Source organism: Typopeltis vanoorti, chromosome 9, assembly GCF_054136105.1.
Source record: "Typopeltis vanoorti isolate ZY-2024b chromosome 9, IOZ_Tvanoo_1.0, whole genome shotgun sequence".
In the NCBI taxonomy this organism is placed as follows: domain Eukaryota; kingdom Metazoa; phylum Arthropoda; class Arachnida; order Uropygi; family Thelyphonidae; genus Typopeltis; species Typopeltis vanoorti.
In genome coordinates this window covers 72,038,354-72,055,100 of record NC_143557.1, presented here as the reverse complement: position 1 = coordinate 72,055,100, position 16,747 = coordinate 72,038,354, and the positions used below count along the sequence as shown (strand labels likewise).

At 31.8% G+C, this 16,747-nt stretch overlaps 1 protein-coding gene across 6 annotated transcripts in view; it reads right to left on the bottom strand.

The window, feature by feature from the left end:
• Positions 1–16,747, bottom strand: part of LOC150103147 (lysine--tRNA ligase-like) — a 254,541-nt gene that overhangs the window by 54,967 nt on the left and 182,827 nt on the right. For all 6 annotated transcript variants that reach the window (XM_090397422.1, XM_090397423.1, XM_090397421.1 and 3 more), the window contains one exon: positions 14,384–14,469. In XM_090397422.1, the coding sequence (XP_090253548.1) occupies positions 14,384–14,469 (86 nt within the window). The remainder of the gene's footprint in view (positions 1–14,383; positions 14,470–16,747) is intronic.

Here is a 16,747-nt window from a genome sequence, read left to right as displayed (position 1 = left end):
AACCAGTCCATGTCCTGAACAGAAATCCAACAGATATTTGCCATTATTATTAGCTTTGCTCTTTTCTCCAAATTTTCCCAAAATATTTTTGCATGTCTCACAATCATTTCCTACTCTGCTATTTAGATACCCAACAAGGACCAACTTTTCCTTTTTCATTGTGTCAGTTGCTTTTTCTAAAGCCTCAAAAAATTCCTCCACTTCTACCTTAGTAGAACCTTCTGTGGGACCATAGGCACAAATAAGTCTCATTGTCCAGTTCCCCATTATCATATTTGCCCACATTACTCTACTTGAGACTGACTGCCATTCAAGAAGATTAGCCTCGTATTTTGTGTTGAATACTATGGTTACTCCTTCTTTTCCTTGATTGTCATTGCCTGAATATAACATTTTGTATTTATTGCTCAGAAAGATCTCACCAGTTTTGGTCTTTTTTGTTTCAGTCACCCCTATTATGTCGATCTGGTACTTATCTAATTCCTCAGCTAGCTCCATTTCTTTGCCATTCAGGCTTATTATGTTGATAGTACCGATCTTTAACTCTGGTGATGTTGAGTTGGGGTTTGTTTTCAGATTTGTTCCAGTAGCTGACTTTTCGCTGTTCGCCCTGGTTCCCTGGCGAAAACAATGGGGGCCTTGTTTAACTGGGCAACGCCCCAGCCGGCATGAAATTTTGTCATGTTGTACCATCATTTTTTATTTTGGTTTAACCAATAAGAATACAATTTGGTCGGCTAAATCCCAAATTGCCAGTCCATTCTCGTTCGTTCAGTATCCAAGTAGATACCAAACAGGGTGCACCACGAGAAGGTGAGGATTGGACATTAGGTCAGAAGCCCTGGTCGGTTCTCCGCATTCCTTTAAAGGCTATGTGGAGGTCTCCTCTCAGTTATACAGCTTTGAGCAAAAGTTTTACTATTAAATAATATTTTACGTGAGTTTTTCCATTATTATAATTTTTAATTCATATGTCTGCTCACGGTATTTCCTTATTAAAACAAACCAAATTGCTTATAAGCATTGGAATCTATTATATGACATAAAAAATCTTCATTGACAGATAAATACATCAGCCATTTCATTAATGCAATAATAATATATTATTTCTTGTTGTTCAGCACATTCTCACATTTTTTGATGTCAAAGGTTATCTTCTCCATTTATTAATTACAAGTGGCATATCAATATGCCATATTTATTAATACAAGTGGCATGTTGATATGCCACTTGTGAGATGTTTCTTTATATCATGACATTTGATTTGAAAACTTTACATTACAAATGAGTAGAAGAAGACAAATTAAAATAAGTGAAATTTGTTTTAAAATTTTGCTAACATTAATTGATTTAAATGACTGCTTTAATTGATAATATACAATATAAAGTAATCTTCTAAATATATCTGAATGAATCAGATAATTTCTCAAAGTATAACCCAAAACATTATGAAATTACTCAAGTTCTCTGTTCATACTGGTTATTTTAATATAAAAAGGAAAATATACCACCTGTAATATAGCAATGAAAAGTTCTCCTCCCTCTTCATCCAATTTCTGAATGAAACATATAGAGAAAAAACTCAAGACAGTTGTATTCAAACCTCTACTCTGGCTGCACCATGTAAATGATGTGTTCAATTCTCCCTATAGCTCTGACAGATATATACAAATGGTCAACATTATAAAATACATTTCTCTTTAGAAAAAAGAATCAAATAATTGTTCTTCCTTTCCTTGAGGCATTAATAATACATCTTTCAAATGGTTGTTATCTTTTTTTTCTGTTTTTAAAAAATTAACAGCTAACACACTCATGCACCTATCACATTGTCACCTGTATGACAATGCACTAACACAAACAATCAGGGTTTTATTTCCCCCTCCCCTCAATGACAGCATTCCTTGCATAGAACTCAATTACCCATGCTGCACATTTTAAGCTTATGATTACAGCCCCTAAAAATTGCATAAAATGCTGTGTGTCATCCCCTACTTCCCCATTCCCTCTCTTGACATGCAAAATTACAGCAAAACCATTTCTATTCTCTTCATATATCTGAAAAAATATCCAAAAGTGATAAACTGTTAAAGTGTAAAACTAGTTGGCTGAGTAGATAGTATAACTTCATCACTTAGTGATGAAGTTATACTATCCATTAAGCAAGGCAACTACTGCCTTGCTTAATGGAGGCATAAAGTGGCTTGAAAAAAATTCCATGTGTGGTCTCTAGAACAAAGTTTCTTTATTATTTAAAAAATAAAATAAAATACATATAAAAAATTATTTTTACTAAACCTTATCTCACGATGCTAATGTACCATAGCTATACACCTTTACATGTATGGGATTTGCATTAAAAAAAATGTAATCATCATGATATCACGTAAAGGTATATTAGCTATACATCACACTTCCAATTATCCATTCTCCTGAGAACAAACTTCATCCTTCAGTAAGTCAAGGAATATAAGCCTGCATCTATACTTAGCATTCTATGAACAGAGAAAAAGATCTCTTAACATTTATCTTGAAGAGTATTAGAAATATATTCTACATAATAATAAACAGAAATTCTCCACAATCTATCATGGCAAGTTAGGATTGGAAAACTAGTCATACAAGATTAAATGAAAGAAAACTGTAGTAATACATAAAAGCTATTAGAAATATGTTTTTTGGAATTGGTATCAAAATGAAACTCTGAATAGTATATGGCTGCAGTGATTTACCACTGCAGCCATATACTATTCAGAGGAGGCACCCTTATGCAAAGCAGCTATAAACTGCTTTGCATCCAAGCTCTGCAGGCACCTTGATACAATGTTAATTATTTTGTTCATTATATTTTTGAATTATTTCCACAATACTTTATTGTGTATTGTGGCAAATATTTTTTGTGCTCTGAAGATGCTGATTCAAAATTAAATAAATATCCAGCTTAATAAATTACCTATTTATTTTGGTTTTATGGTGTTGTTGTGAGTTAATATTATTAAATAATTTAAATGATCATCATGAAAGTAGAAAAAAGCTTTGGAGTAGCTTTATGAAAGCTTAGAAGTAGAGAAAAATAGTACAAATTAAGGAATCAAAGATCACAAAGGTAACATAAACATTTAAAATAAGGATCTCAATGTCTCGAGTAATTACTTAGAAAATTAATTACTTAGGAGTTAATTACTTAGAAAAGCTATTAAAAGTAGTAAACAGCCAAGGAGAAATACCATCCGAAGCACATCAAGATTTAAGGTTAAAAAATCCAACAGGTTATTTGATACGTGATCAACAGGAGTAGATGATATTCAACTGGAAACACCAAACATGGCAGAATAAAATTTTATGGAGATTACTATAATAAATATAATATAATTTATATAAATATTATATATTTATTTATAAAATTTATTTATGTTTATAATATAACATAATATAATTATAATATAATTTATAATTATACAATAAATATAATAATAATAATAATAATTACGATGCATATTTCGGAAGGTTTGGTTAGAAGGATGAAACGGGTGACTGAAGGGATCTACTCCAATTAGATGACTAGAACAGAGTTCTCATTGTACTAATTCTTATAAAAAAAAAAAGAACCAAACAGAATGTGAGAATCCTAGAGGAATTTTCTTATTCAGTATTTCAAGAAAAATTACGCAAGCATACATGAGAAATGACTGCAAAAATAGTTGAACAAAAACTTCTGGAACACTAGCTTAATTTGGTTTTGGTAATCCAAAATGGGATTGCCAAGACCAGCATTTTATCTTTAAATAAAGAGTTGTTAAAAAAAGATCATGAAAATATAAAGAGGATCTCTGTTTAAGTTTTGTTTATGTTTAATCTTAAAAAGGCATATGTAGGATAGGAGAAAGAAAGAACGGCTTAAAATACTAAACCTGTATGGACTAATGAATCCTTATACATAGTTATTAATTAATTGAAAATCTTGATGTAGGAAGATGGTGGGAACACTCAGGGCCGTGCCATGGGTAGGAGGCACCCTTGTGCAAAACTTTTTTCAGCACCCCCATAAAATAAGTTTCCATGAAAAATTTTTGCGAAAAATTTTACTTTGTTAAAAGTACAAAACAGTTTATACGCATACATAAAAATAAATTTTATTTAACAGTAGTAGAACATTGTAATCACTGAAATTCATTAATAACGAATTTTTAATAATAAAAATTTTTAAAAATGTTTATTCTTTAATATATAAAGAAATATTACATAACAAAGATAATTTGGAGATATGCTTTTAACTATATAACAATTAGTATAAATGTAGATTTATTTTACATATTTATCTCTTGCTTTAGCCGCCACAAAATTTTTAATAATATCTTTAATGTCTAATGAATCCATAATATTATTTTCAATTGATATAATTGATAAATCCTTTAGACGCTCTCCAGACATTGTTGACCACAAATAATTTTTTATTAGTTTCAGTTTTGAAAAACTTCTTTCCCCTGATGCTACAGATATTGGTAATGTTAAATAAATATGCACCACAATCACAGTATTCGGAAACGTGTCGTTTAATTTATTTTCATATATATAAAAAAGAGTCGGCTCCTCAGGATGTTTTAAATTATATATAATTTAAAACATCCTGAGGAGCTGACTCTTTTTTAATAAAACATTGCAAAGTTTTTAATTCCTCAAATAAAGTCATACCATCAATATCGCGATTGCTGGAATCTTGATTGTCGCTCAGTTTTAAATGCAAATCTGTACAATGTTTCATTAAATCTTCATCGCTCCAAGCTTTTAATTTGCTAATGTCTCTTATAACTTTAAAGTCCTTGCTATGTTGTTTTAAGAGTACGAATCTTTCTGTGACTGAAGTTATTGTCGTGTCTAAAATCGCGAAGAAAAAACTTATTTTAAAATTTTGTTTAGGATCATGCGTTGTCTCATCTGATGCTTCGTAACCAAACATTTTTGTTTTTGTTCTTCTGCGAATATCTGAAAAAATAGGATCAATATTAAGATCGTTTGCTACTTCTTTTGCAGTTCTAATAATATTTTCAAAATACTGATCTGTTCGGCGACTATTTAATTCTTGTATAACATAATCAAAATTTTCTGTAATTTTTCCTATATCAAATGTTGGATTCTGCATTATTTTGCATGCAACATTTACGAGACTTAAGATTTCGTACCAAACATGAACAGAGCAAATAAATTTAAACGAATAAATCTTTGAAATTAAGTTGTCTGCCTGAACTCTAGAATCGATATCTTTAGTTTCATCTTCCGTAGTATCAAAAAGAGCCTGGTAAATTTCCTTGATATTATTTTTAAGTGACTTTATTGCTTCTACTTTACTTTCCCACCTAGTAGCAGAAAGTGGATTCAAATTTAAAACATGAATATGTTTTTTTTAATATAGCCCAACGCTTCACAGATATTGAAAAATAATTATATAATTCCTGTATTACCCCCGAAAAATTTACAATTTCACAGGATATCTTAGCTGCATCATTAACTACCAAATTTAATGAATGAGCAGCACACGAAATAAAAAAGCCCTTGAATTTATTTCAAAGATTTTTTTCTGCAGTCCATTATGTTTGCCTCGCATATTAGAACCGTTATCATAAGCTTGGCCGCATAAATCCAAAATGTTAATATTCAATAATTTTAAATAATTTTTTATAAATTGAAATAGTCCTTGCCCAGTGGTATCTTCTACAGATTGAAACCCAAAAAATGTTCATGAATTTCTGCTATATTTGTATCTTTATTTTGATTAACAAATCTAATAATAATAGATAATTGTTCTGTGTGGCTTATATCTGGAGTAGTGTCAAGAATTAATGAATAATATTTCGCCTCTTTAACCATTTCTAAAATTTTTTGTTTTATAGTTTCAGAAATTATACGGATGATTTCATTTTGTATTTTATCACCTAAATAATAAGCAATATTCCTTTTCTGTGATGTTTGGATGAGATGCAAGTGTTCTGCCATTATCGAATCAAATTTTGCGACAGTTTCTACTAACTTTAAAAAATTGCCGTTATCATTTTCAAAAAGTTTTTGTGAAGAACCTCTAAAAGCTGTACACTGTCCTGATAAATATTGTGTTATGTAGAATAACCTTTCTATAACATATTGCCAATATTTTTTATCAGTTTCATATAATTTTTGTTGTGTGCAATCAATGCATTTCTTAATCAATGACATTTTAAGTTTGCTGTATTTTTAACAGTTTTTAATGTGCACAGAACTTGTCTCGTGTGTTTTTAGTATATGACTCAAATGTTGCCAATCGTTACAACTGTATTCATTAGTAAGGTGGGAATTCTGACTACCAAATATTTTACAATAATAACAGAAAACCGAATTTCGCGATTCTGAATAAACTAAATAACTTCGTAAAAGTTTTTCTCCATTTGCTAAAGTTCGATAATAGTATGAGGAAAACTTATGGCCAGATTCATCTTTAGGAAATTCTTTATTAACTACTTGACGCAGGCAATGCTCAACTAAACAATCTGTAACTTTGGTAGTTATATGATTCAGCCAAGTACCTGGATCATTAACATTAAAATTTAAAGTTAAATTTGTAGTTTCGTGTTTCGCTGAATCGGAATCCAATATTTCTTCTTCTGCAACTTCTGTAGACAGTCTCCAGTCAGGCCAGTTTCATTTTCGCATGTAACATTTGTTTCTTCATAGTTATCTTGTGTCCCCTCTTTTTCTGTAGTAGAGCTACATGGAGTACTTGCTTCATCAGAACTTTCTGTTCTTCGTTTTTTATGTGGTCCTGAAGTTAAAAATTTATTCAGCAATCCAGCCAATTTATGTTCCAGTTGTACTCGTTGCAATTGTCTTTTCCTGTTTTGTGCACCAGATAACTTCTTTGGCTTTTTTTCCGACATCTAGGGGTTAACACACTTGGTTAGATTTTAAAATAAGAAGAGCGTTAAAAGTTGTCCACCAAAATAAATAATAATTTCTGAAATTTTCCATTAAACTTATTTTTTAACCTCTTAACTGACTATTATTTTTAAGGTGAATGGCCCAAGACTGACTATTTTTTTTTATTACAGAATTTGATTTTTCAGATGTTTTGAATAATAAATATGCTTACATTTTAGGTATTTTTTGAAAATTAACATGTAGAGATATTAGCCACGGATTGATTTCTCAGTGATATTTATTTAATATTTTTTACATTCTGGTAACTGTTTAATAATTAAGAAATTTCTAGAATATTAAAATTATTTATTAAAGAAATTAGCAAAAGGACCCCAACCCCAATGTCTTCCAACCAGAACAAAAAACATATATATAAATAAATCTCTTATTGAAAATTATTTGTTTTCTAAACGTCTACCCAACATAACATAAAAATCTTTTGTTTTCAAAATAAGATAACTAAAATGAAACAATTTAACTGATTTTCAAACTTAGCAAAAATATAATAGATGTACTTACTTTACGTGAATAATAATCCAAATTCACAAAAAATTTACTAAAGAACAATAAATATATTTTACAAAACAAAAAAGCAACTGCACAGTAACACTGTTACTGTAACGCACAAAATGAAATGATGCAAAAATATGCCAAAAAAGTATCAAGAAAGGGCGAATTGCAGTATGTGTAAACAAAGATCATCTAAAGAGTTTTATAGCTCATAAATAACCTATATTTATTAATTTAATTTGAGCCACGTCAGCCTGACGCGCCTATAGTCTATCCCACATATATACGGGATTTTTAGTTATGGTCCCTCAGCTGATTAATATGTTTATAATTTATAAACTATTATCTTTAAAATTTTATTTGTCTATCAAAAATAAGTACACAATTAAAATCAGAGTCAAATTGTCCAAAGTCACTTAAACACAGAATACACAATACACTCAATATGTTTCACATTCAAATTCTATCCAAATTCAAAGCGGAATTTAAGGAAACGAACATCGAAATATACACCTCTGTTTCAGACTAAATATTTTTGGATAGATCAGTGTTTCTGAAACTTCAGATATCAGTGTACCTCTTCTTTAATTTTCATTATTACCGAGTACCTTTTCAAAATACCCTTATCAAAATAATAATAATAATGAATAAAAATATATTTCATTGTAAATGTCTGCTTTATTTGAATTTAGATATACATTTAAACAAAAAAAAAAAAAAAGATTTATTTTTAATAGAACAAAATTTATAAAGATATACATTTTTACTTAATATAAATAATTTATCATCAATGAGAGGAGTCAAATTGCTTATTTCTATATCTGCTATATTGCTCTCTTTTGTGCGTTTTATAAATCCAGTATTTAATGAATGATCCATACTTAAGAATTTGAAAGCTAAAAAAAATTACCGTATTTACTCAAATATAACTCGCACTTTTTCCCCAAAATTAAAGCTAAAAAATCGTGGTGCGAGATATATGCGGGGATTTTCGGAAGTTAAAGTTTTCAGGAAAAAAAAACTGAAAATGGGTATGACTTACCAAGAAGCTTCTATTCTCCATCACTTCTTCTGTCCTCAAGAGCGGTTTCCTTGTGTGCAATCAAAGTTATCTATCCAAATGGAGTCATCTTCTTTCCCATTATATCAAGCAAAAATTACCAGTAATTTAAGACTTGAGATGCGTAATTAATAATCCTTGACAAATTACTAATAAGAAGTGAAAGATGTGCGTGATTGTAGGCCAGTAGAGAAAGAGCAACTATTAAAGAAGTGCATATGATCGGTGCGGTATTAACAAAAGATCGCGTGATCCAAACAAAACAAGCTGACAATTGAACTGAAATGCTAATTCGTTTAAAATGATTTCCATAATATCTGAAATGCATTCACTATATATTTCTTAGTTTTAACACATTCATGACAGGGTAGTATCAAGCAAAACCATATGTTGCACCTGCCGTATATAGCAGTTTCTGTTGGAGGGAAGATGTGATTCATTAGTGTTTAAATTCCAGTTGTCTGTAATTGCACTATTTGTTGAGAAATATATTACACAGTCTGCAAATAATGTCTGTGAACCTTATCTAGTGACATGATAAAACTAATTGGTTTTGATGTTTCTGCAGTATAATGGCTGTTGGGGGATGGCGTATTGTTTACTACAGGGAGCAAGTTATTGCTCAAATGTGAAATTCAGGGCGATAGAGACTCGCAATTTGAGTAGGAGAATTCATGCATTATATATATATATATATATACATATATAGACTATAAAAGTTTATGAAATTGACATCATATGATACTTTATGGGTTGTTTCCTTAAGTATCTAATAAGTGGGTTCTAAAATGTTTACTTTTAGTATGTATGACTATCATTTTTTTATTAATAAAATATAATAAGCACATATTTAACTGTCAATGGGAAATGGCACCTTTTTTATCGCTGTATTTTTATAAAATATCTTGTTACCGTAATACGGCTGAATGAGTGTCCGCCGTGAGGCAGGCTGCCTCTATGCTGTCGACGGTACTGGGCAAAGCACAGCGTAAGAATGAATTCACGGTCTGTCTTAAACTAACAATTTCAACTAAAAATATAATAAACAATCGAGAATATTTATAAAATTTTCGCTGAGTTGATGCTTACTCTGTGAAATAAAATCTGTGGTAATATTCATAACGTTTCACTTCAAACGATATAATTCAAGAATAAGAAAATTTATATTTTTTTAATTATTTCCCCGTGGTGAAATGGTGCCCCTATCTTCAAGCGCCCTTGTGCAGCGCACAATCTGCACAACTCAGCCCTGGAAACACTGCCTCTACTATTATTTATAAATCTAATATGGACCACATTATTAAGGAAAGTGGTATTACACTGTTATTCAAACAGGAGATTAAATTTACTTCTTTACTGAATGTAAATGATATTATTATTATTAACATCAGATCTCCAAGGAGTCAAAAGACTCATTGTGGGGGTCTTTTGATCATCAAAGGAAAAGATCATCAAACCATCATCTTAAACCCATTCACAGTTCTCGTACACACCACACTCACAGGCAAGGCATAGGTATTCCACTCATTAACCATTCTCCATGAAAAGAACCTGTTCCTTACTCTTCCTCCTCATACAACCAGGGATAGCCTTTTGTTCTATCCTTGTCTTCCTCTACTTAAAAAATCTCCCCCACAATAATCTGGTAAAAACTCCTCACCAACTTATGTGTCTCAATCATACCTCTCTTTCTTCTGTTCAAAAGTCTCTGGAAATTGCATTCCCTCAATCTGTCTTCATATCCAATATCCCACAGACCAGACACCGACTAGTGAATCTTCAAGATTCACTAGTCTGTGTCTAGATCCTCATCCCCTTGAAATGCAAGTATCCTATATGCAGGCTAATCAAGACCTTATAGAAGGGAATCATATCTCTTTGCTTCTACATGTCAAGTTCCTCCTCATCCTTGCCATAATCTGTTGTGATGTTCTCACAATTCCAGTAATGTGATTTCTAAACTTCAAGTTAGTATGGTAGGGAGTCACTGAATAAGTTTGTATAGAATAAGAGAGAAATAAATCAAAACACTAAACTAGCTATATACAATACATTGTCAAACCAATTTTAACTTCTAAGATCTAGGTTAGAACTTATACATGTGATCAAAGACCACATGTATTGGTGACCACAGATATGAGAGTTCTGAGAAAAATTAGGGGAGTGCACAGATGGCATCTTTGGCAGAGCATATTAAAAATGAAGATATTAGAAAGGAACTTGACATTGGGTGGCATTCAGAAATGCATGAGCATAGCTAATCTTCGATGGTATGGTCACTTAAACAAAATGGGAAAGGAAAAGTTAACAAATCAGATGTTTAATGCTAGGATGGGAGAGAATCTAAATTTCTAAATCAACCCATAGGAAGACTGAGATCCAGGTGGATTATTGCAGTTTGATGACTGAAATATAAAATCTGATAAAATTGAAGTCCTAATGGATAAAGGACTAATTCACAGAAAAACTGTCAATTGTATATCTTTACTAAAGATTGTGTTTAAGTAGTTGAAATGTGTAAAATGGCCTGTAGTCTACCTTCTCTATAAGTTCGCCATCAAAAATGCATTACTGATTTTATTGTTTTCCTTTGCTCTGTCATTGTTTTAGTTTTTTTAATGCTGATTTTCATACTAAATTTATCACAGCAATTAATTAATTTGGCTAAATACTTAAAAGTCATATAGCAGATAAATGGCTACATCGAGTAAAGAATTTAAATATCAAATTCTTTAATAAGGTGATTTATACAGATTATAAATAACAGAGAGGATAGCATACCTGATTTAGCATCAAATCATTTTTACTTATATATCCTTCAATTCTTACTCCTGATTTGTACTAAATATAGAGCTTGAAGTATAACATATGTATTGTTATGAATATTTGCCAGCACAGCAGATAGTGTAATCCCTCTCCAACCAACAACAGGCATGGGTTTAAATTCTAATGAGGCAGGGATACTGGTGAATGTGCTTAGATAGTATATGAATTTCATCACCTGATGTAAGACTACCATATCATCCTGTTTACTGAGACATAAAGCAGATTGAAAAGTACAACTACATTCTACATTTGATCTCTATGGTTTTCTTACTAGAGTTACTAAGGTTTTTCGGATTATCTTATACTACCATGACTTTATGTCTGGCCTTAAAGTAAAAATTTGATCTTATATCCAGTTATTTCAGATTTCTGACCACTTTTTCTAATTCAAGCAATAAAATATATATTCATGATTCCATTCCTACAGAATACTTTTTATCATTATCATTATTCAGGCCTCCAAGGAGTCAAAAGACTCATCGAGGGAGGTCCTTCCTAAGACATAAAGTCTGTCAAGACTCACTGAGGGGAGGTCCCCCCCTGAGAAACACAAAGTCTATCATACCACTCTTTAAACTCACTGACCGTTCTCGCTCCCACCACTCCATCAATACTTATCGAATTAACTTCTTCCTGGCCTAAATCACTCAATTTTTCCAAATGATTCAGAGACAATCCAGAATATTCAGAAGACAGATTTTCTTTCTCATTTACAATCCTTGAATCCTTTGTGGTATTCTTTCTTCCTCTAAGCTTTCTTGATATACTTTCATTATAATTTATCTTCTATATTCTTTCTACAATCTTCCTACAACTTTCTGTTTGCTACTTACTATATACACAACTTAGGGTGTTTATTTTTTATTATATGATTTATACACTGGTGTCCAAAACCTAAAGACGAACACTATTTCTGAAGATTACAACTGCAAATTCAGATGAATCAGCTTGTGGCAATTTGCATAACTGACAATTTCGAGTAAAAAGCAGATACATACTCAAAATTTCAAATAACATGCAAAGGTGTCATGTGGTAGTACTCAACAGGATTAAAGGCAAAAGACTGCACTAAACAAACTGTGTTTGAAGGAAGCTCTTTTCATGAAGGAATAAAGATGAAAACTTAAATATCTTGTAATGTTTCTCAAAGATCTCATCATCTAGATCATAGGTGGCCAACAGCGGCCTGTAATGTGATTTTGTGCAGCCCCTGGCAGGATAAAAACTATATTAAATTATATGTATCATCATTTAGCTATTAGTTTTGACTGCAGATTTTCTGATTGATATACCAGTTATATTCATTATTTCTGGTGACGGAAACAATTTATATTCTCAACATGGAATCAAAATTGCTTTAAAAAGATTACTCAATTTATAAAATCTACTGCTTCTCTGTGCGAGTTGTAGTAGTGGGAGTGGTAGATTTCTGTAATGTAATGCATCATTGACAGTCACTTGCTATGCTCTGGTTACAGTGATCAGTTTCAGAGACTCAGTTTCAAGTATTTTATATTGTTTTCCCAGTAGTAAAATGATTTAACAAATATAGTAATTCAATACATATAACTATTGCCTTGAAAAAATGCAAAGTTTATTTTTATTTAAGTTCTGTCTAAAAGTATGCAGCCCGTGACGCTACAACTCATCATATATTGGTCCTCGTATAGAATGAAGTTGGCCATGCCTGATCTAGATGATTTCATGTGGAGAAAAATTATGGAAAAGCTTGAATAAGGCTGCAGAATTACTGATATTGCCAAAGTTTGGAATCTCGCATAGCATTGTATCCAGGTTCTTGGCAGCATTTCAAACCAATATAATGTGTTCCAGACGTTTGCTAAGAAGTCACCCATGCTCTACCATGAAGCATGAAAACAGATTTTTGGTGATAACAGCAAAATGTAATTTTGCTGTTATCACCAAACTATGGTGATTTGGTTATCACCAAACACTATGGCAGTTCAGCTTGCAAGTGGGCTTCCATTCAAGCATAGGTATACAGACATTTGGACCAACTGTGGTACGTCTGCGACATGTATGCCTATATGCACAAAGGCCTTTATCGACAGTCTGCATCCCTTTATCCACAGCTCATCATACAGCATGTTTTCATGAAAAACTGGACAAGACACCAATGAGTTAATGTGCTCTTTACAGATGAGAGTCATTTTAGTCATTCCTCTAATTCTAGACGACACTTGATCTGGAATGAAAATGGTACTGCTTACCATTGCGAGAATGTTCCTGAAAGGGGTAGACATGGCAGTGCTCGGGTCATGGTGTGGGGAGGCATTATACTTAATGGACGCACTGAGCTACAAGTGCTGGAGAAAGGGACTATGATTGGTGAATGATACTGCAACTAAGTTCTTCAACATCATGTTCAACTGTTCCATGGTGCTGTAGGCAAAGAATTTATTTTTATGGATGACAATACCACACCACATCGTACATGAACAGAGAAGATACTTCTGGAGACTGAGAATATTAATCGAATCGAGTGGTCAGCACGCTCCCCAGATTTCAAACCCATAGAACACATTTGGGATGCAACAGGAAGATGCATTGCTGCTTGAAATTCCCCTACAGAAAACAAACAAGGCCTTATCCTTCTGAAGGAGGAGTAGGCCAGTTTGGCTCAAGAATTCCTGAATCACTTGGCAATAAGCATGGCATGATGTTGTGAGAGTTGAGTTTAGGGTAGGCATATTCCATGCTGAAATGTCTCTCTGCATAGTTTTCTGTAAGCACTGTACATTAATTCCTTAACTACATCTTTAAGAAATTTGTAACTTTTTTTAATTTGTATGAAATCGATACCCATTTTTTGTGTAATATAATTTATTAGTATACTGGAAATAAATTTATGTCTGCATTTGGCTGTAGTCATGAAAATATTTTATATAAAAGTCAAAATGTAATTTTTTTTAGCTTTTGGACACCAGTGTGTTAATATAATTAAGAATGGAGATTTACTATAAGCATGGCTTTCCTTATAACCCAAAGAATTTTACTATTATAGATATGCATACTACTTACTCTTTTGCAAGTGGACTCATAATCTGGGGATGATTACACAGAAATGTCGGACTGATAAAGGTTTTTTCTAAGAGGTGTGCTACAAGCTAAAAAATAAATAAATAAAAAATAAGGTGCCAGTCACAAAAAATCCCTTTTCCAATATACAGTAAATCCTAGTTAATTCAAATTTATATAACTTATAATGAAATTTATTCCCTACTAAGTATATGATTTGGTACTATTCAATGAACTTAATGTGAAATAAATAACTTTTAATTCTAATGCAAAATATGCTCCCAAAAATGCTTTTCTAAAATCAATCTGAAGATTACAAGATTATACCTAATTATAAAAAAATAACTTTATAACCTTAATTATTTTCTCTTAGCCAATAAAATACTGGACACTCCAAACAGATTCATTCATCCTTCTTTCACTGGTTTTCCTGACTCTTATGCCTTCCAATCTCTCTTTCTTTTCTCTCCCTCCTCCCTCTCACCTCTCTATCCCATGCTCCCACACTCTCACAACTTTCTGCAATTTCCTCTCTTCCATTGTCTCTCCCATTCTCTCACCTTCCTATCTCCCTTGTTCTCTGATGCCATTCTCTTACAACTATTCTCGAGTGTTCCTCTCATACTAGTTCTAATTTAACAAATGATGTGAAGTCCATTAGCCTCTATATACAAATAGCCCAGTCGTGAAGTTACTTCACGCACAAATTTTGTTTGCTTACCTTTAATTTATAGTATAACCAAGTGAAAAAACTTTCAACAATGTGGGATTTGATTGAGGAATCAATTTCAGTTCCCTGTTTGAACTGGTCATGTTTTAAGTGTAACAAAGAATTCAATTAAATATGCCAAGAAATTATATTCTTGTTTAATCCATTATTCAAGTGTAAGCAAACAAAGTTGGCACATGAAGTATCTCCATGACTAGGTTACTTGTATAATAGAGACTAGTGACTTTACACTAATCGCCTTAATAATGCAAAGAACACAACCCTTTGGGTGTGTACAATGCTATACATTATGGGAAGGGCCACTACCCAGAACAGTTTCAATAGTTTCAACTTCTGTTACTTCTACCTTGGTATCGCTTATGGGATACCAAGGTAGAAGTAACAGAAGTCATATATTTCCAATATACAAGTAGCACAAAGATTTCACATCTTATTACTAAAATACTTTAGATTACAGTTAGTTTTTTGAATTTTAATATGAAGTCACTAGCCTCTATATACAAGTAGTGAAGATAGTTGTGAAGAAGTGCCTAGTCATGAAGATAGTTCATGTGCAAAGTTTACACATAAAGATAAAGGATTAAATAAGAATATAACTTCTTGGCATCTTTAATTTAATGTATAACCAAGTGAAAACATGAACAGTTCCAAAGAATACTCACCAACTTGGTGGTTTACTATCATGCATATTAATACCAGAATTATCAGCAATGGAGGCAAGGGATTCTTATTATTGGCAGATGTAGTGGGACCAAATATTATTCGCATTAGCAAGACCTGGTTGAGAGATGAGATTATCAGCATAGGAACAGAATGTGATGGATTTAGTGTATTTAGGAAGAGCCCTCCCCTCCCATTGAGTCCTTTGGATGATATAATAATAATAAATAGACTGATCTGAATTTTAAAAAAAATTTAATAGGAAACTAGTATTGAAATCTTAATTATGTTGGACTATTTGTAATCTATACAATTCCTGAGAATATATGCTGAAAATTATGATGACTAGCTATTTCATATTCTACTTAGTGATCATTCTTCGGGTGCTCTTGATCATTATAATCTCCAATTGGTTGATAATTGTCTTTCATCGATTTGGTTGTTATCCATTTTAGTTTGTTCCAACCAAGGATAATAATGTGTGACTAGTATAATACAATTAGCAATAAAAATCAAACTTATTTAAACACCTCTCTACAGGCCATGCAAAAATATCATTCAATAATTCTTCCTCAGTTTTTGTCAAACTTTTCACTTGCCTTGAAGAAATTAAATTCTTTCTTATCTTTTCTTCTCATCCTTGTAGTTTCAAAATACATATTTCAGAACAAAATAATAAGAACTTTCAGAGTAATCAAAAGGTGTTAAGAACCACTGATACTATATGTGAGCAAGTTTTAACATGTATGAGTTTATCAGTCTGCAGGTGTTTTTCAGATGCCCATGTGCTGTTATTCATTGGATGTCACATCCGGTTCAAAGTCTGAAACAACCTGATAGCTATAAACATCAAAATAAAAAAAAAAAGTGGAAATCAGAGGGGAAGGGGATAATAATATTTGCACACTTCATTTTCCAAAATTAATCTTTAGTACTTCTTAGAATAAAATAAACTACTAGAAGTGTAAATTAATTTT